Source organism: Malaclemys terrapin, chromosome 9 (genome assembly GCF_027887155.1).
Source record: "Malaclemys terrapin pileata isolate rMalTer1 chromosome 9, rMalTer1.hap1, whole genome shotgun sequence".
Classification (NCBI taxonomy): Eukaryota; Metazoa; Chordata; order Testudines; family Emydidae; genus Malaclemys; species Malaclemys terrapin.
The window spans coordinates 44,068,245-44,090,993 of NC_071513.1; the positions used below are offsets into that span (position 1 = coordinate 44,068,245).

Below are 22,749 nucleotides of genomic sequence, written 5' to 3' on the forward strand. Positions count from 1 at the left end.
CTCATCTGCAGTGGGAGGGATCCCTGTACAGGGAGCTGCTCCCCCATCCGCCCAACCCCAATGCAGCCAGTGGCCTGTGCTCCCCAATGCCATGCTTGAGCCTCCACATTTATTTGACAAATAAAATTTGCAGAATTTTAAAGAATTTTAAAATATTGTGTGCAGAATTTTTAATTGTTTGGTGCAGAATGCCCTCAGCACAGGCGAGTCCTTTACAAAGGGTACAACCCTCGCAGGGAGGAGAGGCATCGCTGCATGGGCACCTCTGGCCAGCCGCTCCCTGGGCATAGTGCAGAGAGGGATTGGAAAGAGAGACAATGTCTGCCTACAGTCCAGTCCCAGAAAGGGGCAGTGTGTAGCTGCTGGGCTTTGGGCAGAGCCAGAACCAGAATCTGATTCTGAGTCAGAGTTGGGTTCCTGCTTGCTCCAAGGGCAGAATCATGGGTCCCAATCCATTTGCTGGCAGAGATTACTTCTCCCTCTGCCCTGGCTCTGGTGCACTCCCTGGCTCTCTGAGCTTGAAGCCAGGGCTCCAGCCCTTTCCCATCCCTGCTCACCCAATTGGGCAGAATATAGCAGCCTGGCAGATGCTACTCTCCCAGCATATAGGTTCAGCAAGGTGGGTAGCCTATGCAAGGGAACATTCCTGCTCCTCTGCAGGCACCCAGCAGGGCTCACGATTGAGGCTGTCGCTGAAAGAGGGGCACAAGTGACTAGGCTGAGATTTAATGCAGCTGACTGCAGACACCATGCTGAACAGGGAGGACAGGGAAAGCGCTGACCACAAAGCGCTGCTGAGGAGCCGCTGGGCAAGAAATGTAAGGCTGTTGAAATACAGGGATGTTCTGTATCTACAGAATCATCACAATCCGAACTAGAATAGACATTACTGCTGGGCATTGACCCCACCCGTTTCCAAAGCAAGACGGGTTCCTGCTGTGAATTAGCTAGCAGTGGGGCTGGGTGAACTATTCATTAGGAATAGTATTTATTATGAATTTAGTCCTGGTTTTGATTAGCAAATCATTTGTGACTTCTGCAAATGTAACTGTTATTTGTAAGGGTTGGCCTGATAGTGTATTTGACACATTTCAGCCTGCAGATTGTTTGCAAACAGTTCACTTTGAAGAGTCAATATTTGATATTCATTATTCGTGCTGTGATTGGTCTCCTAAGCCACAGGACATTGTTTCTGCTTCATGATTGGATGACTGAAAGTTTTTAAACAATAGTGAACGACCAATGACAAATGAAAAGTGCTCATGCTAAAATTTGTGGCCTTTTGGGGATTTGCTCACTGGAATGCTTGCCAATAACGAACGGCATGCATGGCTCTTTGAAAAGGGCTGGGCTCCTGGCTAAAGCGCAGAATTGGGTCTCAAGACATCTGGGTTCAATTGCTGGCTCTGAATCAGACTTCAAGTGTGCCATTGGACAGGTCACATGGTCTCTCTATGCCTCAGGGGCTAACAACACTTCCCAGCCGTGCTGTGAAGATAAATTCATCAATGTTTGTGAGTTTCTCAGATTCTAGGGTGATGGGGGCTTAGAAATAGCTAGATAGAGGGAGAGAAACACATTGACTTGATGCTTCTGATTCCACCAATTCTGTCACCGAATGATTTGTTCAATTTAGTTCTCTACATCCCAAGTGACGAGAATCTACCCAGAGTAGAGTCACATTCAGGCCTACATTTACACGGCTGTAACTCTGTTGGCCCTGATCCTCACTAAAGACATGTGCCACGAAGATGTGAAATGCTCCCAAATCAGAATGCTTTCTGCACCCCGACCCCAGCTCTGCATTCCTTTTGCACACATGAGGTGTTGCGGTGTACACAGTGCCAGACAGTGGAGGATCTGGCTCATTGTGTTTAATGTTATTTCTCCTGATTTGTAGCAATGGAATGGTGCTCAGAACCGGGCCCATAGCATATACAGCACTATGCTATCATATAGGTGCTGCCTCAGTAAGGCCACTGGAGCAAGCATTCAAGTATCAGGGGTTAGCCGTGTTAGTCTGTATCCACAAAAACAACGAGGAGTCCGGTGGCACCTTAAAGACTAACAGATTTATTTGGGCATAAGCTTTCATGGGTAAAAAAAACACTTCTGAAAAGTGCATCTGAAGAAGTGGGTTTTTTTACCCATGAAAGCTTATGCCCAAATAAATCTGTTCGTCTTTAAGGTGCCACTGGACTCCTTGTTGTTTTTGTGGAGCAAGCGCTGAAAACAGACACAGAAAACTGGGAAGTGTCTGTCTGCTGCATTCCCCATTCCCGTGGACAAGCCTAGGATCAGGGCCCTACCCTGCACTACAAGCTGGTGACCCTCCAGCAACTGAAGGGGCTCTCTGTGGACCTGGAGAACCAAGGTCAACACAAAACAGAACAGTCATTCAGGGAGAAGTATATTCCGTTGAGCCACTTCCCTGCAACCCAGGGAGTTGTTTTTCTCTGGGGGAGGGGGAGGGAATGGTATTTGTTGCCCCATTTTCTACCCTTCCTTTTGGGGAGGCCAGAAGGGTTGCTCTGCTGGGCCACTTCTGGGGAATGACTGAGCTCTTGCACAGGAGCCTGCAGCCCACCCCTTGCCCCATCTTCCCCAGGTGCGCTATCTCTCCTGCTCCCAGGGCTATGGGGGTAGTGGAGCATCACCTACTTCTCACATGCTGATCTCACACCCACCAGACTGGGGTGCAGAGTGAGGCACTCTCACAGGGATGCTCACATACCATTGCCTGAGATTCCCCTGCCTTCCCACGTGCTGAGCATAAACCAATCTCATTTTAGGGGCTGCCTCTCCCGGCCCTTGAACCATGTCTCATCATTCCCACTCCTTCACTGCAGGTGTGAAACACCCACTGAAGGGAACTACTGCTTAATTTGTGCCAGGGCTTGCCAGGACTGAACCGTGGCACCTCTGGGCCTGGCAGTTCAGAGCCCTGGCACCTCTGGTCTTGGTGATCAGTTATGAAAATAAAAAAATTGCTTGAGCCCCAGCACCTGTTTCATTACCAATTAAACACTGCAGGGAGCCCTGCTTGGGGAGCGCTGTACCCCCAGCCTGCTCAGGAGGGGAGGATCAGGTCTTCTCTGTATGTATGTGGGTGGGGGACAGAATTTGACACCTATAGAGAACACAGGGGAATGTTGATTTGGGAGCCCTGTGGGCTCGGGGTGGGGCAGGGGGCACACACCGAAGGGAGAAGGAGTTCGAAAAACTGAGGCCTAGATCAGGGGTCCCCCAGGGGGTCGGGCTCGTCTCGCCCGGGTCGCTCGAAGTCCTTGCGCAGGGAGGTGGCAGGCGCGCAGCGGGCCGCGCTCGGGCTCTCCAGTGCCCCAGGGCGGGCGGGGCCGGGCTGGCCGCGCCCCCCTCCGTGCGGTGGGTGCTGGAGCGAGCAGGGGAGGCCCCTCGCCAGCCTCCGCGGCCACATGACCGGGCGGGCCGGGAGCCAGGCGCACGGCTCGGCTACAAATGCAGCCCCCGGCGCGAGCGGGTGCATTCGTCGCCGCCGCCGCTTGGCAGAGCCCGGCTCCTCCCCGCCGAGCGACGCGCCCGGCTGCAGCCCCGGTCCTACCATGAGCGTGCGGCGCTGGCTGCTGGCGCTGCTGCTGCTCTGGCTCGCCCTGAGCGCGGGCTCCGGAGGTGAGTGCGCCGGGCCGGCCGCAGCCCCCGCCCGGCTCGGCTCGGCACTTGTTGCACAGGCCGGACTCGGGAAGCGGCTGGCGCTGGGCTGCGGGAAGCGGCCCCTCTCCTGGGCGCCGGGACACCTGTGGCAAGCAGCGAATCGTACCAGCCCTGGCCGCGCTCAGCGCCCGGCCTCGGGGCCCGGGGCTCTCTGTCCTGCTTCTCCTTGGGGCCGAGGGCTGTGATGGGCACCGATCTGCCCAGCCTCTCCCCCAGGCCCACAGTACCGACTGCTCCTGCCAGCTCTCATATCCAGCTGGATCTGCTCAGTTAACGGGCATGACCGTGTGTCTTCCTAACCAGCAGCAAAGCAGCCCCCTGCTTGGTCTGATAGCAGCTCCCCTGCCAGGGTTCCTGAAGGGCGATGGGGCGCAAGGACGTGCTGTTGCTGGTGTGCAGCCAGAAGGGGACATAGCAGGGCAGGGGGGATGAACGGGGTTGTCTGTGCAGGGATGGGAGTGTGGGATGAGGGCACTGGGCTTCCCCACCAGGCTGCCCTGACCTTGGCACTACCTGCTCCCTAAGTGGCACGCCTGACCTGGGCCCTTGCCTCAGGCCCATGCCCTCTGGCGATCCTGCAGGGCAGGAGGGGACCTGTTGCAAGAACAGACTTGCCATAGGAGTTAACTTTCTGTGCAGGAACCAGAACCAGTGACAGACGCTGACTCCCCCTACAAGGGGAAGGCAGGAGCAGATGAGTGGTTTGGCTTCAACAGCTCTATTTAATTGGTGAATGTGTCTGGTCAGGAAAGTGAGGAGATAATAGCTGTGGCTTGAGGTTGGACTAGCATGGGGCTTGGTGTGCATGCTTCCTGCACAAAGCTGCAGGGATGGCTCTGTCGTGACCACAGCACCCCCCCAGCAGTCTGGCCTTTGGCCCCCAGCCCTTCCCCACAGCTCCCCAGGCATTCCATTCCCTGCAGCAGTGACTGCTAATTATCTGGCAATGTGATGTGGCTACACTGCACTGCTAGGGACTAGCCAGGGCCCACAAACGCAGGTCGTTTGGGACTTAATACATCTCTTTGGAGTCACAGGCTCATGCTTTAAACATAGCAGCACAAAGGCTAAACTTACAAGGCAGCGATAGGGTGTGTGTTTATCGGAGTGTCATGGGAAAGGGAAAGAGCTTCCAGATGACATGGGGTTAAGTATCAGGGGGTAGCCGTATTAGTCTGTATCTACAAAAACAACAAGGAGTCTGGTGGCACCTTAAAGACTAACAGATTTATTTGGGCATAAGCTTTCGTGAGGTTTTTACTCACGGAAGTTTATGCCCAAATAAATCTGTTAGTCTTTAAGGTGCCACCAGACTCCTTGTTGTTTTTATGGGGTTAAGTGGCATTGCAGATAGCTGTGGGGTCTCAGGCTGATCTAGATTAACTCTGCTTAGTGTGCCCTTGAGCCAGCTGAGGCAGAAGGGGAGAGAACACCTGATGCTGAGTGTCAACGGATCCCAGGAGAGCTGCCCACAGTGACTCCCAGCCAAGATCAGCTCAGTACGTCTCCTGTTGGCACAGCTAGAGAGCTGGCTCTCTTGGCCTTGGCTAGTGTAATCTCTGCCTGTAGCCCACAGGTGCCAGTTTGAGCTTTGGTGGCTGTAATGGGCAGGATGCCCATATGGCAATACCAGCTGCCAGACTGGCACCCGCCCAGCTGCATCTGCTGTAGTGGCTGCCACTTACCAGGTGCCACTGGGCTTGTTCAGGTAGGCAGGAAGCTCGTTCCCAGATCCCTGGCATCAGAGTGGAGGTGGGATTTCAGTGTGCAGAGGGCATCTGATGCCCGTTTTTGTATCCTTCCTGTTTACAGTTGCTCCCCGGGCTTTCTGCCATTGTTCTGGTGCTGTCTGAAATTCTCTCCCAGTTCTTACTTCCTTCCCTACTGGAGCAGTGAAGGATGCATCCGGGGAATGCATGGAGCAGAAGCCTGCTGTGCTCCAAACGCTGGCGCTGTCAGGCTGTGGCAGATTTTGTATGCAGCTAATGAGATGCTTAAAAGAAAAATAGATGCTTATAAGCAGTGCTGGTGCTGGTGGAAGGTGTCTGTGTCACAGCCCTGGAGGCTGAAAGCTTCTGTGTGCACAGAACAAGTGGACAGACAGCAGCAGTACCAGCATCTGAGAGCGGCAGGAGGAGGCATGGAAAAAGGTGGGGCAGGTGCAAGGGGTTCTTGTGTGAGGCGCCCACTACGGAGCAGCCTGGGAATTGGTAGGCAGGTGGAGAACTGTGGTCATAGTCTGGCCCAACGCCTCGGAACCCCAACCAGGAGGGGATTTCCAGCCCCACACATGCTGTAGACCAGCGCCCTGTGAGTGGGATGAAAGGGTTATTTCCCCACCATGAGCTCTGCTGTAGGGCTGGGACAGCTGCTGCAGACTGTGCATCCATGAGGGGAAAACACCTCAGCTGCGCCCGAGGTTTCTGTGCCAGTGCAATGGCCCTGCCCTTGCAGGTGCCGCCTCAGGGAGGGGTTCCAGACTGTGCAGCGCATTGGGGGGGCTGCAGGAGCAGCAGGGCTGTGCTGAACAGCACAATGGCCACAGCCACAAGGTCTCTGCTCTTTCCGGCCCTGGGCCTCAAGCTGCAGCCAGGAAAAGCTCCAGGACCCCCTCCATCCATGAAGGCAAAGGAGGGGGGTCGGGCCAGGGAGTCATGCTGTGCCCACAAGTAGTGAGTGTCTGGCTAAGGGGGGTTGGGGTCCCATGGTCCAGTTACTGTGGACTGGCCCTGTGGCTCTGGAGGTGGTGAGCCCCCCCCCCCCGCCAGCCGAGCAGACCTGCTGCCGGGCGGGGGAGAGCCTGCCCAATGATGCTAAGCCAGAGCACCTCAGATGGTCTAGCAGGGCAGGGTCTGGCCCTGGCAGTGGAGATGCAGGCAGTGCCAGCCTGACCCTGGCTGGCATGTGGGGCAGAACACGCAAAGTTAGCCTGGGAGCTAATCAACACCTCACTGATGGAGACTTGTTGACAGGAATTGGCGGCTCTTCCTTCCCCCTCTGTCCAGCACAGACAAAGCGCTCTTCATGGTGATAACAAACCACATCCTGTCAGAACCGCTGGCTGGAGAGCCCAGCAAAACAACGCCACATGGACAGGGCAGAGCACGTCTCAGCTGCGGGAGCCTGTGTGCCATCCGGCAACCAGAGGGGGCTGGAGCCTGGGACCAGGCCAGGGCTTGGGAGGGCCACTTGCCGCCCCGCCCCCATCCTCCTTTTCTCTGCCTCAGGCACAGAACCATGGCACCAGCGGCCTTCTGGAGATGTGGCTGTGGGGAGCCCTGGCCTCCATCTCCCCTTTCTGGCTAAGGTTGCCCAGGCTGCCTTCATATGACTGTAATGGGGAGGGGTCTCCCTGGCACAGGGGAGGGCAGCTTACCCCACCTTCTCCCTGCCTCAGATCAAGCTCCAAGCTGAGCTGTCTAGGGGGTGGGGGTCAGCGTTGTAACGGGATCATCCCAGGGCCCAGCCTAGCCTGCATGGGGCTGCATCACAACCCAGGACCTCTTGCAGACTAGCTGCTGTGTGACTCCCCAGGGGATTAGGGGCAGCCTAGAGCCCTGGTGCCTGGGAGGGGACAGACTGCTTGAATTCAGGGCATTTCTCACTGGATTAATCGGAGTTTCCCAGCGTGGTGGAATGGTACAGAGGAATAATGGGGGTGTGTGTGCCCCCATCCCAGCTCCAACACCAGGTGTCATTAGTATAGATGCAGACTCCACCCCACAGGGTCTGCTGAGACCCTGGGATCAAAGAGTGCAGGGAATTGCAAAGTGTGTGAGGTGGGTCTAGGCAGGGCAGGGAAGCCTGGGGTGGGGAATGGTGGGGTGCAGGGACAGCCCATGCGAGTGGCCTGAAGGGAGGGCAGTATGTGGTGCATGTACATGGAGGCTGCATGTTTGTACTCCACACTATGAGCGAGTGGTTGTGCAGTGGTGCAAGCAGGCACAGCTGCTCTGTGGGGCTGTGTGTGCAGTTAGATATGCGGGGTTCTCAGGCAGGCTGCCCCAAAGCCCCAAGGTGAGAGAGGGAGGGAGACTGGTACTGGTGTCTGCGTGGGGAGGAGTGGCGGCTCATGGTTACTGGTTGGGGGCGGCTGTGTGCAGGGCAGGGGAGTGGAATGCAGAGCCTGTGAGTGTGAGCATGGGCTGAGGCTGCTATCTGATCCAGGGATACCAGGAGCCCTGGCTGCTGGCATGAACTGTCCCCACTTGCCAGAGAATTCCCCATGGCACCATGCCAAGGGCTGTAAGTGACCTGGCCAAGTCACTCCAGGAAGCACTCCACAGCCTAATGGCTCCTGCTGGGGGTAATCCAGGAAACGGGCTGCACACTCTGGGCCCATTTCCATCACCACTCTGTGCACCTTGCCTTGGGCGATGGGCAGGTCTGGCTGGGATGCTGACACCCAGCAGGGATGTGCCACCTGTCGGTGACCCTGGAACCACAGCCTGGGCTGAGAAGGCCCAAGGGGCTAGTCTGGAAGCGAGAGCCAATATCCCAGGAGGCTTCCAGCCAGAGGCAGCAAATCCAGCCACTGAATCCAGAGAGAGAGTGAAGAGTGCAAAGTAACCAATTCCTGGCAATGGCTCTGAGAGCATTGGACTAGTTACTAGCCACTGGTGTTCCCGGGCTTATCCTGTACCCGAACCCAGAGCAGTGACTAGACTGCCCTGGGGGTAGAAGTCTGTTGATGGGATTCCCTAGAGGGGGTTCCCTCCCTCCCAGGATACTCTGCAGAAGACTGGGAGGCTGCTCTCTGCAGCTGGGTGCCCTGGGCTCTGCCCCTGCTTAGAGTGAGCTGACTGGGGGAGTGGGCTGAGATGCAGCACTTGGTTTTCTGCTATAGCCCAATGTGGTGGGGGCTGAATTCCAACCCTGGCTGGAGAGGGACCATGCCTGGGGTAGCCATTGGCTCTTCCCATAGGAATCTCCCCTCCTTTGTGGCACTGGGCAGGATTCAAAGGCCAGGAAGAGAGGAGGAAATGCAGCAGGTCCCTCTCCCTGCGGGTTGGAGAAGCAGCAGGAAATGGTGACCTGCTCTGCTGTGCTTGGGCCAGGTTTGATGTGCAGCCAGTAATGGTGGGGGGAGGAGGGGCTCTGCTGGGGTTAACTGTCCCAAGGAAGGCTGGAGTCCTAGGAGGGAATTTCCAAGAATATCTCCCCAGCCCTGCCGCAAGATACATCCTCAGGAGGAAGGAAATGAATTGGCCTCAGTGAGGGGCTTCAGCTGATCCCAGCCCACCCCTGAGCAAGGGAGCTGAGCTCACTTTCCTTCTCCAGAGGAGAGTCCTTCTGGCAGGCAGCTGGGGAAGCAAGCCCAGCAGGGCGTGACAGAGCCAACTCTGGGAGGGGCCAGCCCTGCCCAGCCCCCATAGAAACAACCCCTGGCTTTGCCCATCTCACCTTGAGTGGGATGGGAGGAAGAGGAGGCCTCTTCACACAGACATGTGGACCGTCTGTGTTGGGATGGCTCCGGGCAGGTCCTTCCATGATAAATGCACCAGGAAAAGGTTCAGAAGAGGGCAACAAAAATTAGGGGTTTGAAACAGCTTCTATCTGAGGAGAGATTAATAAGATTGGGACTGTTCAGCTTGGAAAAGAGATGACTAAGGGGGGATATGATTTGAGGTCTATAAAATCATGACTAGTAAATAAGGAAGTGTTATTTACTCCTTCTCATAACACATGAACTAGGGGCCACCAAATGAAATTAACAGGCAGCAAATTTAAAACAAACAAAAGGAAGTATTTCTTCACACAATGCACAGTCAACCTGTGGAACTCTTTGCCAGAGGATGTTGTGAAGGCCAAGACTATAACAGGGTTCAAAAAGGAACTAGATACATGCATGGAGGCTAGGTCCATCAGTGGCTATTAGCCAGGATGGGCAGGAATGGTGTTCCTACCCTCTGTTTGCCAGAAGCTGGGAGTGGACGACAGGGGATGGATCACTTGGTGATGACCTGTTCTGTTCATTCCCTCTGGGGCACCTGGCATTGGCCACTGTCGGAAGACAGGATACTGGTGTAGATCGACCTTTGGTCTGACCCAGTATGGGTCTTATGTTCAGCAAGACAGAATGTAGGATCTGAAAGCCAAGAGTTGGGGCAGGATTGGCGGGGGCTCTGAATATAGGGTTCAGGAACCACTGAGCTCTGGGAGGCTGGAGCCCTGGAACATGCCAGGCCTGCTGTGTGTGACTTGAGGGGTTTTGTGGGCAGGGGTCTCTGGCACTAACCTGCTTCCTCTGTGTGCAGCACCATTGTCCGAGGTGGACAGAGATGGCAGAGACCTGGAGAAAGGGAACATCCAGAACCTGGTACACCCCAAGGGGATGCGGAATGGAGCAGGACACCGGCAGAATGGCTGGCGAAAGTCCCGGCGTCCAAGACCCCGTCTCTCCCACAAGGGCCCCATGCCTTTCTAGCGCAGGTAATGGGTCTTTCCATGGGACGGTGGGGGAGCCAAGTGGGACCAGCCCAGCACAGTGTGGCAGGGCATGTCTGGGGAGGTGCAGGCATGTGGGGGAAGCACCACAGCTGGGAGAGCAATCACAACAGAGTACAAGTGCTCCAGCTACAGGCCTCATCCTAGCCCTCTGACTCTGAACACCTGTCTTGGGCTGGGGACAGTGCTCAGAGCTGCTGTCCATAGAGCAGATGTGAATAGAATCCATCCCCAGTGGATGCAGTGCTTCAGTCCAGCTACTCATAGCTACCAGGGTTTGCGCTAGAGGGAGTGGGGTCCCCTGAGATTATCCTAGAGGTCATAGCTGCTGGAGTATCTGCAGTTGGGGGCTGGGGGGGGCTCCCCCAGGACCATTCGCTTGGTTATAGAATAGAAAGCCAGATGTGATTTTTCTGCACTCCTCAGAATGGGCTCTGGGGGCAGCCTCTTAAGCAGGAGGAGAGCTTGGGTTTGTGTCCCTATCACAAAGGTGCAGGAGGGAGCTGCGTGGGGCTGGATTGGGTGCTGGGGGGAGGGGTCAGTCTCCCAGTGGGGGCTGTTGCCTCCCCTGACTTGTCTCCTTGCCTCTGTTGACTTGCAGGGTTGCTGTTGGCCCCCTGAAGGCCCATTCCCATTGTCCTCTCTGCTTTATAGACTGGTTTGCTTGTCATGGAGCCCTGAGTGCGGTGCTCCTGCCTGCTGAGGTGGGCAGGCTCCTCCTGTCCACCAGCCTGTCATGCAGCCGCCCCGATGGAGCTGTCAGCACCTCGACCCCCGCCCCCCTCCCCACATACAGAGACACAGATCCGCACACGCCCAGTAGGCATCTCCTCGCCTTGTCTCTGCAGACCCGGCACCCAAACTGGGTGCAGACGCTGGCATCTTTCCCCTTTCCCTGCTGATGGCTGGGGCGGATCCCTGCCTCTTTCCAGCCCTTGGCAGAGGGGACACTGCCCAGGGCTCACTTTGACCTAGCCAGCCCCATAATCCTGAGTGGGCCCCTAATACCGCTCAGGACTGGAAGGGTGCCTGGCTGCCAGCTCCCTCTGTCCTCTTGGCTGTCTCTCTCTCACAAAAACAGCAGGACCGCAGACTCCTGTGCGTGGGGATCTCTGGGCTGAGGGGATTGGGCTGGGTTGCGCTTGCTCCCTTGGTGTTTCCATGGGGCGGGGAGGAAGAGCACTACTGTAATGAGCCTGCCTGGTCTCATTGCTGTCTTGGCTTCTTGTTAGCCTGCCCAGAGGCTGGGCAAGGAGCATGTAGCTCCAGTGCAGCTGTGTGTGTGGGGGGGGGAGGGGAGGAGGGGAGGGAGTGTCATGTTAGGGGTTGGGAGCCGTGTCTGGCATGAGAAGGGAGAAACTATTCTTCTGGGCTCCCTAGGCAATCCCCCATTAGTCCCATCCCCTCCACTCGCTAGAGAGCTGAGCACCTCATCTGCATGCGTATAAGGTGGTGTTTGGCTTGGTGGGTCTATTTATTCTTGTGGTGCTAAACCTGCACAGGGCCCCTTCAATGTCTTTGAACACCCCCCACCTTCCCCCATGGGAGATGAACCGGTCTGGTGCATGGTGCTGCAGAGATGGCCTGGTGCCCTGGCCCTTGCTCTGCAATGACTCTCCCAACTGCCCCTTGGCAGGGGGTGGGGGGGAGGGGGCTGCTGGGCCCAGAGGATCTCGTACAGCTCAACCTCGCCCAATCTCTCGCCACATGACTGTCTCTCCATGCCCATCCTGCAGTCTGTTTTGCTGTGCATGTGGCGAGGACAGCGAGAGCTGGAGGAGGGAGTGAAGGAGCAGCCCTTGGAAGAGGGGCTTTCCCAGGCATGGGTGCTAGGATCTGAGCCTGGGAGGCCTGCTGCTTTGGAGTGCCCCTGGTACTGCAGTGGCGCTATGACACAGGCCCTGGGAGCGCCATCTCCTGGCAGGGTGCAGGGAGGTGGGGGATCTAGCATCTGCACTGGCTAGTCTGGCAGGGAGCTCCCTTCCCTGAAGCTTCTGCACCAGGGGTTTCCCCTTGTGGATCTCTGCTCCAATCACACTGAAGTCAATGGAGGGCCAGCTGTGGGGGGCATACCCCTCCCCAGCACTGAGCCATGGTGCCAGCATGGCTCCATGCGGTGAGGGGTGCCGAGTGGGTAGGCAGAGCTGGCTCTTGTGTAATGTTTCAGGTGTCTGTCAGTGATTCTTGTATAAAATACTAATTTATACCAAATGGGGATGCCTTATTCCAGACAAACCTGTTCCCTGTTGGTCACTGTTTTCTGCGTCTGTAAAGATTGGTCTGTGTAAATGTCTTTCTAATAAAGTTATGATGACAATAAACCCTTCTTTTAGGAGGTCCAGGCACTGTTTGTTCCCTTCTCCCTTGGGATGGGGGTATGTGCGATGCTGGGTGTCACAGCCCCCGGCTTAGCCTGGACACTGCAGAGCGCCCTCAGGGCTTCCCATCTGTAGCTTGCAAAGGGCTTTCCCCAAGTCGGTCAGGACCATCCCCATCGCACAGTGGGAAGCTGTGTGGGACGAGGCCTGGAGGGAATGGAGTAGTAAGGGGCAGTTAGGTTCTGATCAGTGGGCAGTCATGATCAGCTCCAGGGTGGTGGAACGTAACTGGGGCCCTGCCCAGTGCAGGAGACAGTCTGTCCCATCACCTTAGTCCCCTCCCAGGATTTACTATTGCTGAGCTCACTGGCGAGTGCAGGGGCACCAAGGGTCTGGATCCTGAGTGGAGGCAGTTGGTTCAAGCCCTGTTGTCCGTGCTTGCCTGCCTGCCTCAACCATGCTGCAGCCCCCTTTGAAGTCAGGGCAGTTATGTGAATTAACCCTCTGCCTCCCCTTTGTCCTGTGGAGGCTTATGCCTGCCTTGCCAGGAAGCCCTTAGCTGAATTAGGAGGGCTGTGATGCTGGTTTAGATCCCCATGCAGACACTTGAGCCCAGAGAGAGCTCTTTTAACCAGGTCTCTGGGCTAGCTGTGTAGTGGGTCATTGCTCCTTGCTCTGAGCCAGGAGCTTTCCTGTTTCCCCAGTAAGTCATAAAACGTTTTCTCACAAAACTTTACAGCTGCAAGTGCCACTGCAGCCCAACCAGCGGGGCTGCTTTGTTCTTCCCTGAAATGCAGCTGCTGGGGCTGGGCAGTTCTTTTGAACAAGAAGGGCATATCTCACTCAAAGTGGGTGGTGGAGGATTTAAGGAGGCAGAATGGAACTACCGGCACTGGAGGTGGCTGGATCTGCATGACCCAATGCATCATCCCAACCGTGTTCTAACTGCAGGAAGCCACCTTGAGGCTGGTTATGCTTAAGGAGTATGCGGGTGTTTATGACAGCGTATGTATTTCTGGGGGGGGGCTATCCATAGGCTGCCTTATCAGAACTAAAGTGACACTCCAGTGTAAAGAAACTCATGGACTTTAATCATAGAATATCAGGGTTGGAAGGGACCTCAGGAGGTCATCTAGTCCAACCCCCTGCTCAAAGCAGGACCAATTCCCAACTAATCATCCCAGCCAGAGCTTTGTCAAGCCTGACCTTAAAAACCTCTAAGGAAGGAGATTCCACCACCTCCCTAGTAACCCATTCCAGTGCTTCACCACAGTCCTTGTGAAAAAGTTTTTCCTAATATCCAACCTAAACCTCCCCAACTGCAACTTGAGACCATTACTCCTTGTTCTGTCATAGAGCCATCCTCTTTGGAACCCCCTTTCAGGTAGTTGAAAGCAGCTATCAAATCCCCCCTCATTCTTCTCTTCTGCAGACTAAACAATCCCAGTTCCCTCAGCCTCTCCTCATAAGTCATGTGCTCCAGCCCCCTAATCATTAGTCCTCACTCCCCATTCACCTATGCAGGATGTTATTTCCAAGCCCCTACTGCCCTATCCCAGGCAGAAGAGGCAGGATATGTGTGCAGAGGCACATACCGGAGGGTACTCCCAGGGGCTGAATGTCTGAACCTGCCCATTGGCTGGGGTGGTGGTAAAGAGAAAACAGGAGCATCACAGACTGCTGTAGAGAGAGTTACTCTCCTGTTAGGCCAGCAGAGGTGTGGCAAGGGCACAAGGAAAAGGAGTGGGCTCCAAGAGGGACAACAGAGGGATGAGACTGTGGGACCGAGAGCTGGGTGGAGTGACAGATGTAGACCCATAGGACTGGAAGGGACATCTAGTCCAGTCCCCTGCACTCATGGCAGGACTAAAGATTAGACCATCCCTGACAGGTGTTTGTCTAACCTACTTTTAAAAATCTCCAGTGATGGAGATTCCACAACCTCCCTAAGCAATTTATTCTGGAGCTTAAACACCCCAACAGTTGGCAAGTTTTTCCTAATATCCACCCTAAACCTCCTTTGCTGCAATAAACCCATTGCTTCTCGTCCTATCCGCAGGGGTTAAGAAGAACAATTTTTCTCCCTCCTCCTTGTAACAAACTTTTATGTACTTGAAAACTATTATCATGTCCCCTCTCAGTCTTCTCTTTTCCAGACTAAACAAACCCAATTTTTTAAATCTTCTCTCATAGGTCATGTTGTCTAGACCTTTAATCATTTTGGTTGCTCTTCTCTGGACTTTCTCCAATTTGTCCATATCCTTCCTGAAATGTGGCACCCAGAACTGGACACAATACCCTAGTTGAGGCCTGAGTAGAGTGGAAAAATGACTTCTCGTGTCTTGCTCACAACACTCCTGCTAATACATCCCAGAATGATGTTCACTTTTTTTTTTCAACTGTTACACTGTTGACTCATATTTAGCTCTGACCACCCAGATCCCTTTCCGCAGTACTCCTTCCTAGGCATACACTTCCATTTTGTATGTGTGCAACTGAGTGTTCCTTCCTAAGTGGGGTACTTTGCATGTGTCCTTCTTGAATTTCACCCTATTTACTTCAGACCATTTCTCTAGTTTGTCCAGATCATTTTGAATTTTAATCCTATCCTCCAAAGCACTTTCAACCCCTCCCAGCTTGGTATTGTCCACAAACTTTATAAGTGTACTCTCTATGCCATTAGCTAAATCATTGATGAAGATATTGAACAGAACCGGACCCAGAACTGATCCCTGCGGGACCCTACTCATTATGCCCTTCCAGCATGACTGTGAACCACTGATAACTACTCTCTGGGAATGGTTTTCTAACCACCTTATAGAAGCTTCATCTAGGTTACATGCAGGGTGGCTCAGGGAGTGCTAGGGTTGCCACCTCTGAGCAGGACAACCACCTGCCCCTGCCCTACCGCATACCCCCTGGAAACCACCTGCCCCCCCCCCTCCAAGACCCCATCTCCCATCCTGTCTCCTGCTCCCAGGGCTGCCCTGGGAACTGACCTCACCAAACAGAATGCAGCACGAGCCAGATCCACCCAATTCCTGCCCAGGGTGACCCTTGCAGCTGGTATGTACGTGGCAGCCACTGGGTGCTGCTGCTCCTAAGCTCTCCCTGTCCTGCTTGCTGCTCCCAAGCCACCCCCTCCCCGACACTCTGAACCCAAGCACCCTCTGCACAGGCACTGCCACCCACGGTGTAGACAGTAGGGCTGGGGGAGCCATTGAGGGTGACTGACAACAACCAGGGCTGGGCTGGGAGGATTTACAGGTTTCCTGGGACAGCTACCTAAAAAAGGGAAACTCCTGGGAAAATGGGGACAGGTGGCAGCCCCAGCGAGCGCCAGAAACAGGAACCACTCAGGGCAGCAGGGACAGGTGGCAGCTGAGCTCGCTGGCGGGGGCAGTTGGTTCAAGCCCTGCTGTCCTTGCCTGCCTGCCTCAGCCATGCTGCATTCCCCCTTTGAAGTCAGGGCAGTTCAGTGAATCAACCCTCTGCCACCTAGTAGTGGATTTACCATGTCGCCACTTGCACCATGGCACCGGGCCCACACTCTAGGGGGGCCCCACCCAGGCCAATTCTTCTCCGCCCCCCGCTCTCTCCTGCAGGGGGCAGAAGCTTGGTGCTGCTGGCAGTGCCACCCCTCCGTCCCATGCAGGCCCATACCTGCCTTGCCAGAGCTGAATTAGGAGGGCTGTAATGCTGGCTTAGATGTCAATGCAAACACTTGAACCCAGAGTGAGCTCTTTGAACCAGGCAGCTGGTCTAGTCATGCTCCTCCCACTTCTGCCTGTAGCATTTCATTTTAGAGAGACAAGTGGAGAAAGGTAATATATTTTATTGAATAGGGTTACCATATTTCAGCGAGCAAAAAAGAGGACGGGAGGAGCCCCGCCCTAGCCCCGCCCCTGCCCCTCCCACTTCCCGCCCCCCCTGACCTCCCAACCCTCCCCCCGTTCCTTGTCCCCTGACTACCCCCTCCTGGGACCCCTGCCCCTAACTGCCCCCCAGGACTATCTAAGCCTCCCTGCCTCTTGTCCCCTGACTGCCCCAACCTTTATCCACACCCCCACCCCCAGACAGACCCCTGGGACTCCCACGCCCCATCCAACCACTCCCCACCCCCTGACAGCCCCCCCCCAGAACTCCCAACCCATCTAAACCCCTCTGCTCCCTGTCCCCTGACTGCTCCGATCCCTCTCCGCACTCCTGCCCCCTGACAGCCCCCCCCCAGAACTCCCAACCCATCTAAACCCCTCTGCTCCCTGTCCCCTGACTGCTCCGATCCCTCTCCGCACTCCTGCCCCCTGACAGCCCCCCCCAGAACTCCCAACCCATCTAAACCCCTCTGCTCCCTGTCCCCTGACTGCTCCGATCCCTCTCCCCACTCCTGCCCCCTGACAGCTCCCCCCCAGAACTCCCAGCCCCCTACCCCCCCCGCTCCTTGTCCCCTGACTGCCCCCTCCTGGGACCCCTGCTCCTAACTGCCCTCCAGAACCCCACCCCCTACCTAAGACTCCCTGTTCCTAGTCCCCTAACTGCCCCCTCCTAAGACCCCCCCCCAACTGCCCACCAGGACCCTACCCCCTACCTGTACCCTGACTGCCCAAAACTTTCTCCACTCCCCCCCAAAAGCCCCCCCCCGTTTCTTGACTGCCCCCTCCAGAACCTCCCTGCCCCTTCTCCTGCCCCCCTTACCCTGCTGCTCAGAACAGGGTGTTGGGCTCTATGCGAGCCGGACACGTGGCTGAGCTCCCCAGCACAACAAAACCCGGTCCCTGGCCCTGCACAACAAAACCCGGTCCCAGATCCGGACCGGGTTGCAGGGGAGAGCTGCCCTTGTATCAGCACAAAGTGCTCTCGCTCCCGTTTTGCTACGCTGCATGGCAGAAACCGCTCCCAGTTGCAAAAGGGGAGGGCTGCACTTTGTGCTGAGACACTTGCTCAGAATGCAGGGCGGAGCTCCTCTCCAGCTGCTCCGGAGTCCAGCCCGGGACTTTCCTGCAGCCCTCCCAGCCGCTCACTCTGCTGTGCCGGGGGAGGGGGAAATCCCGGACATTGTGAGTGCTTTACAAATTCCCCCCGGACGCTATTTTTAGCACAAAAAGGAGGACATGTCCGGGTAAATCCGGACGAATGGTAACCCTATTATTGAACCAACTTCTGTTGGTGAGAGTGTAAGGACTGAGGCCTTTTTCTTTAGTAAGTAGCAGCAGCCGCCACATATGGACAGCAGCAGCCATGAGCTAAGAAGCAGAAAGTCACACCCTCACATTCCATCTAAATTACATCAAAACAGTGTAACATCGGCCTGGTAAGAAGACTCCCGTCCAACAGTACCCACCACCATCAGATAAAGAAACAGATCTTAAGATCTTTAAAGGAAACTTTGCTTGATAGCGTTCTGTCTGGCAAGAAATCACTTAGCAACCGTTGTGATTGTGAAATCTCTACTTCTATTGTTTTGCCTTTGTGGTCCCCACTTCCCTATTGTTTATCTGTAGGGTCTCTGTCTGATTCTTTCATTGTTTCTGTATGTTGCATAACTCATTTTGCAAGATTTAAATCAACTAAGGTGGTGGGGTCTGACTGGGTAAAGAATTGTTTAGTAGTAGGCTAGGGTGGGTGAAAAATACTATTTTATAGGACTTCAGTTTTAAATGTTTGGTTAAGATATAGCTAAGCAGGACACAAGTTTCACTATATAAACAGGGTCCAAAGGGAAGTTCTTTGGAATCTAACTCCAGGACACAGCCCAAAATCAGAGCTGACAGACCTCAACACCCTGCCAACCATGTGGTGCAGAAGCTGGAGTCCCCAGATGACCTGACTCTGACTGGCCACCAGGAAAAGTTTGTCTGCCTTATTGGGACTGGTGAGCATTGTATGCTTAGCATGTGCATTCTGTTTTGGTAACTGTTAATAAATAGAGGATAAGGATTGTAATGAAGCAGCCTCTAGTGAGACACAACTCAGAGTATCAATTCAGGGCAAATTGCTTACAGCAGGGTAGTTACAGCCCAAAGCTGGAGTTCCTAGGCACGCCGAACCAGCCAAGCAGAGAGGACTTTGGTTTTACCCCAATGGCTAACCAGAAGTCATACAAGCAAGTCTCTCAGATACTCCAGTTCCCTTGTATCACCACCACCACCACCACTCCTTATGGGGATGAATGGTTATGAAAACCAATATCCCAGTAAAAGAAAAAAGGTTCTCCTGACCCCAAAGAACCAAGCCCCAGACCAGGTCAATACACCAGTTAGATCTTACCCACAAATCACGCTGTTGCCAATCCTTTAGAATCTAAAATCTAAAGGTTTAGTCATAAAAAGAAAGAAATATAGATGAGAGTTAAAAAATTGGCTAAATGGAATCAATTACATACAGTAACGGCAAAGTTCTTGGTTCAGGCTTGTAGCAGTGATGGAATAAACTGCAGGCTCAAATTGAGTCTCTGGAGTACATCCACAGCTTGGATGGGTCATTCAGAGCTTCAGTTTCGAGCACGGTTCCTCCAGAAGTTAGAAGCAGAATTGAAGACAAAATGGAGGGGTTTCCAGGGCCTTTTATATCCTCTGCCATGTGGAAGGACCCTTTGTTCTTACTGTGGAAAATCACAGCAGCAAGGTGGAGTTTGGAGTCACATGGGCAAGTCACATGTCCATGCATGACTCAGTTCTTTACAGGTAGAGCAGCCATTGCTCCCATACTACCTTGAACATTCCCAGGAAGACTCCTCATATGTGGATTGGAGTCTCCCAAGGTCCATTGTCAGTTAAGTGTTTCTTGATTGGGCACTTAATCTGAAGAGTCCCTTCTCAATAAACTGGCCAAATGCTTCACTGGTGCTACTGAGGCCTGGTCCCCACTAAGTCCCCACTTCGGACTAAGGTACGCAAATTCAGCTACGTTAATAACGTAGCTGAATTCGAAGTACCTTAGTCCGAACTTACCGCGGGTCCAGACGCGGCAGGCAGGCTCCCCCGTCGATGCCGCGTACTCCTCTCGCCGAGCTGGAGTACCGGCGTCAACGGCGAGCACTTCCGGGATCGATCCCAGAACATCGATTGCCTGCCACCGGACCCTCCAGTAAGTGAAGACGTACCCTTAGAATCAAACACATTGAGATACAAGTACTTAGCCAATATTCATAACTTCAAATACAAAAATGATACATGCATACAGATAGCATAATCATAACCAGCAAATCATAACCTTTTCATAGACATCTTACTTGACCTTCTTTGTACAAGATTTGGTGGCACTATAGGACCTTGATTGCAACAATGATCTACACGGTCACAGTTCGTGTCAATAATGTCACACCCCCAACACAAAACTGATGCAGGAAGGGATGACACAAACATCACTGACTGCATCCCAAGAGCCCCCCCATCCTTGATTCTGTCTTACTACAGCTAGTATTGGGTTAGAAGCCGTATCAGTGTACAACAGGAATGATTTCTCAAAGTCACATTAAATAACATGATTGAATCTTTTTACAAACTCAAAGTAAAACTTGGTTAGAATAATAGTGGATTGGATCTGCTCTTGCAGCACGGCTCCTGTATGCATAGGCACCGACTCCGGGGAAAAATTAGCGGGTGCTCTGCACCCACCAGCAGCCAAGCTCCACCGCCCCCACCTTGCCTCTTTCTCCTCCCCCCGAGCGCACTGTGTCCTCCCCCTCCCTCCCAGCGTTTCCTGCCCACTGCCTAACAGCTGTTTGGTGGCATTTAGGACTTTTCGGGAGGGTGGAGGAGGAGTAGGGATGCGGCGTGCTCAGGGGAGGAGGCAGAGAAGAGGCATGGCAGGGGCAGGGACTTGGAGAAAGGGGGTGGAATGGGGGTAGGAAGGGGGCAAGGCTGGGGTGGAAAAGGCGGGGTGGGTGGAGACTTTGGGGAAGGGGTGGAATGGGGGTGGGGTGAGGGTGCAGGGACGGGAAGAGGCGGTGCAGGGGCAGGGTGAGTGGCAGGGTCGAGCACCCACCGGGCAGAGGGAAAGTCAGCGCCTTGGGGTATGTCTACACTACGGGATTAATCCAAATTTACAGAATTCGAATTTTGGAAACAGATTGTATGAAGTCGAATGTATGCGGCCACACTAAGCACATTAATTCGGCGGTGTGCGTCCATGTACCGGGGCTACTGTCGATTTCCGGAGCGTTGCACTGTGGGTAGTTATCCCATAGCTATCCCATAGTTCCCACAGTCTCCCCCGCCCATTGGAATTCTGGGTTGAGATCCCAGTGCCTGATGGGGCAAAAAACATTGTCGCAGGTGGTTCTGGGTACAGCCTCACTCCTCCCTCCATGAAAGCAACATCAGACAACCGTTTCACGCCTTTTTTTCTGGGTGAACACTGCAGACGCCATACCACAGCAAGCATGGAGCCCGCTCAGCTCAAGACAGCAGTCATGAACATTGTAAACACCTCGCGCATTCTCGTGCAGTTTATGCTGAACCAGGACCAGAAAAACGAGGCGAGGAGGAGGCGGCGACGGCAGCGCAGCGACAAGAGTGATGAGGACATGGACATGGACACAGAATTCTCTCAAACTGCGGGCCCCGGTGCTTTGGAGATCATGTTGTTAATGGGGCAGATTCTATCCGTGGAACGCCGATTCTGGGCCCGGGAAACAAGCACAGACTGGTGGGACCGCATAGTGTTGCAGGTGTGGGACGATTCCCAGTGGCTGCAAAACTTTCGCATGCGTAAGGTTACTTTCATGGAACTTTGTGACTTGCTGTCCCCTGCCCTGAAGCGCCAGAATACCAAGATGAGAGCAGCCCTCACAGTTGAGAAGCGAGTGGTGATAGCCCTGTGGAAGCTTGCAATGCCAGACAGCTACCGGTCAGTCAGGAATCAATTTGGAGTGGGTAAATCTACTGTGGGGGCTGCTGTGATGCAAGTAGCCAAAGCAATCACTGAGCTGCTGCTACAAAAGGTAGTGACTTTGGGAAATGTGGATGGCTTTACTGCAATGGGATTCCCTAACTGTGGTGGGGCGATAGATGGAACCCATATCCCTATCTTGGCACCGGAGCACCAGGGTACCCAGTACATAAACCGCAAGGGGTACTTTTCAGTGGTGCTGGAAGCATTGGTGGATCACAAGGGACGTTTCACCAACATCAACATGGGCTGGCCGAGAAGGGTTCATGATGCTCGCATCTTCAGGCACACCTACTCTGTTTAAACGGCTGCAGCAAGGGACTTACTTCCCGGACCAGAAAATAACCGTTGGGGATGTTGAAATGCCAATAGTTATCCTTGGGGACCCAGCCTACCCCTTAATGCCATGGCTCATGAAGCCATACACAGGCAGCCTGGACAGGAGTCAGGAGCTGTTCAACTACAGGCTGAGCAAGTGCAGAATGTGGTAGAATGTGCATTTGAACATTTAAAAGGTCGCTGGCAATCGTTACTGACTCGGTCAGACCTCAGCCAAACCAATATCCCCATTGTTATTGCTTCTTGCTGTGTGCTCCACAATCTCTGTGAAAGTAAGGGGGAGACCTTTATGGTGGGGTGGGAGGCTGAGGCAAATCGCCTGGCTGCTGATTATGCTCAGCCAGACACCAGGGCAATTAGAAAAGCACACCAGGAAGTGCTGCGCATCAGAGAAGCTTTGGAAACCAGTTTCATGACTGGCCAGGCTACAATGTGAAATTTCTGTTTGTTTCTCCTTGATGAAAACCCGCCCCCTTTATTGACTCATTCTCTGTAAGGAACCCACCTTCCCCCTTCGATCACAGCTTGCTTTCAAGGGAAATAAAGTCACTATTGTTTAAAAATAATTTATTCTTTATTAATTGATTATAAAAAGAGGGAGAGAACCTGGGTGGGGTTTGGGAGGAGGATCGGCGGGAAGGAAAAGGCCACTAAAAAAAGGTTAAAAAAAAGACAGCCTTTTGCTTGGGCTGTCCACTGGGGTGGAATGGGAAGGTGCACGGAGCCCTCCCCCCCCCCCCGCGTTCTTACACGTCTGGGTCAGGAGGCTATGGAACATGGTGAGGGGGAAGGGGGGAGGGGAGTTATACAGGGGCTGTAGCGCCAGTCTGTGATCCTGCTGCCGTTCCTGAAGCTCCACCAGACGCCGGAGCGTGTCTGTTTGCTCACGCAGCAGCCCCAGCGTTGCATCCTGCCTCCTCTGATCTTCCTGCCGCCACCTCTCATCTCCTCTCCTCACGTTGGTCCCTCCTGTCCTCACATTCACTGGCATCTTTCCTGACTTTGAAACTGTGTCCTTCCACTCATTCAGGTGAGCTCTTTCACTGCAGGTGGATTCCATGAT

The 22,749-nt window shown here is 54.2% G+C and overlaps 2 protein-coding genes across 4 annotated transcripts in view; both read left to right on the top strand.

Annotated features, from left to right (window-relative positions):
* The first annotated feature begins 3,410 nt into the window (after positions 1-3,410).
* The window catches only part of APLN (apelin), a 61,887-nt gene continuing 42,548 nt past the window's right edge, over positions 3,411-22,749 (top strand). The window contains exons 1-3 of one of the 2 annotated variants that reach the window (XM_054040317.1): positions 3,411-3,648; positions 9,948-10,122; positions 10,739-12,463. In XM_054040317.1, the coding sequence (XP_053896292.1) occupies positions 3,435-3,648; positions 9,948-10,117 (384 nt within the window). In that variant the 5' untranslated portion in view covers positions 3,411-3,434 and the 3' untranslated portion in view covers positions 10,118-10,122; positions 10,739-12,463. Of the gene's footprint in view, positions 3,649-9,947; positions 10,123-10,738; positions 12,464-22,749 lie in introns of those variants that run through there. The other variant, XR_008446269.1, reaches the window with a different exon arrangement.
* On the top strand, positions 17,999-22,243 carry LOC128843456 (uncharacterized). 2 transcript variants are annotated; one of them, XM_054040315.1, is made up of 2 exons: positions 17,999-18,327; positions 20,732-22,243. In XM_054040315.1, exon 2 carries the CDS (start codon positions 20,764-20,766, stop codon positions 21,649-21,651), a length of 888 nt encoding a protein of 295 aa, XP_053896290.1. In that variant the 5' UTR covers positions 17,999-18,327; positions 20,732-20,763; the 3' UTR covers positions 21,652-22,243. The 2 variants fall into 2 exon arrangements, with proteins under 2 accessions (XP_053896290.1, XP_053896291.1); XM_054040316.1 differs by having other exon boundaries at positions 20,820-22,243.

What these genes read in the sequence shown, in the direction of transcription:
- LOC128843456 (XM_054040315.1), top strand. Translation starts at nt 20,764, where the DNA reads ATGAAAGCAACATCAGACAACCGTTTCACGCCTTTTTTTCTGGGTGAA.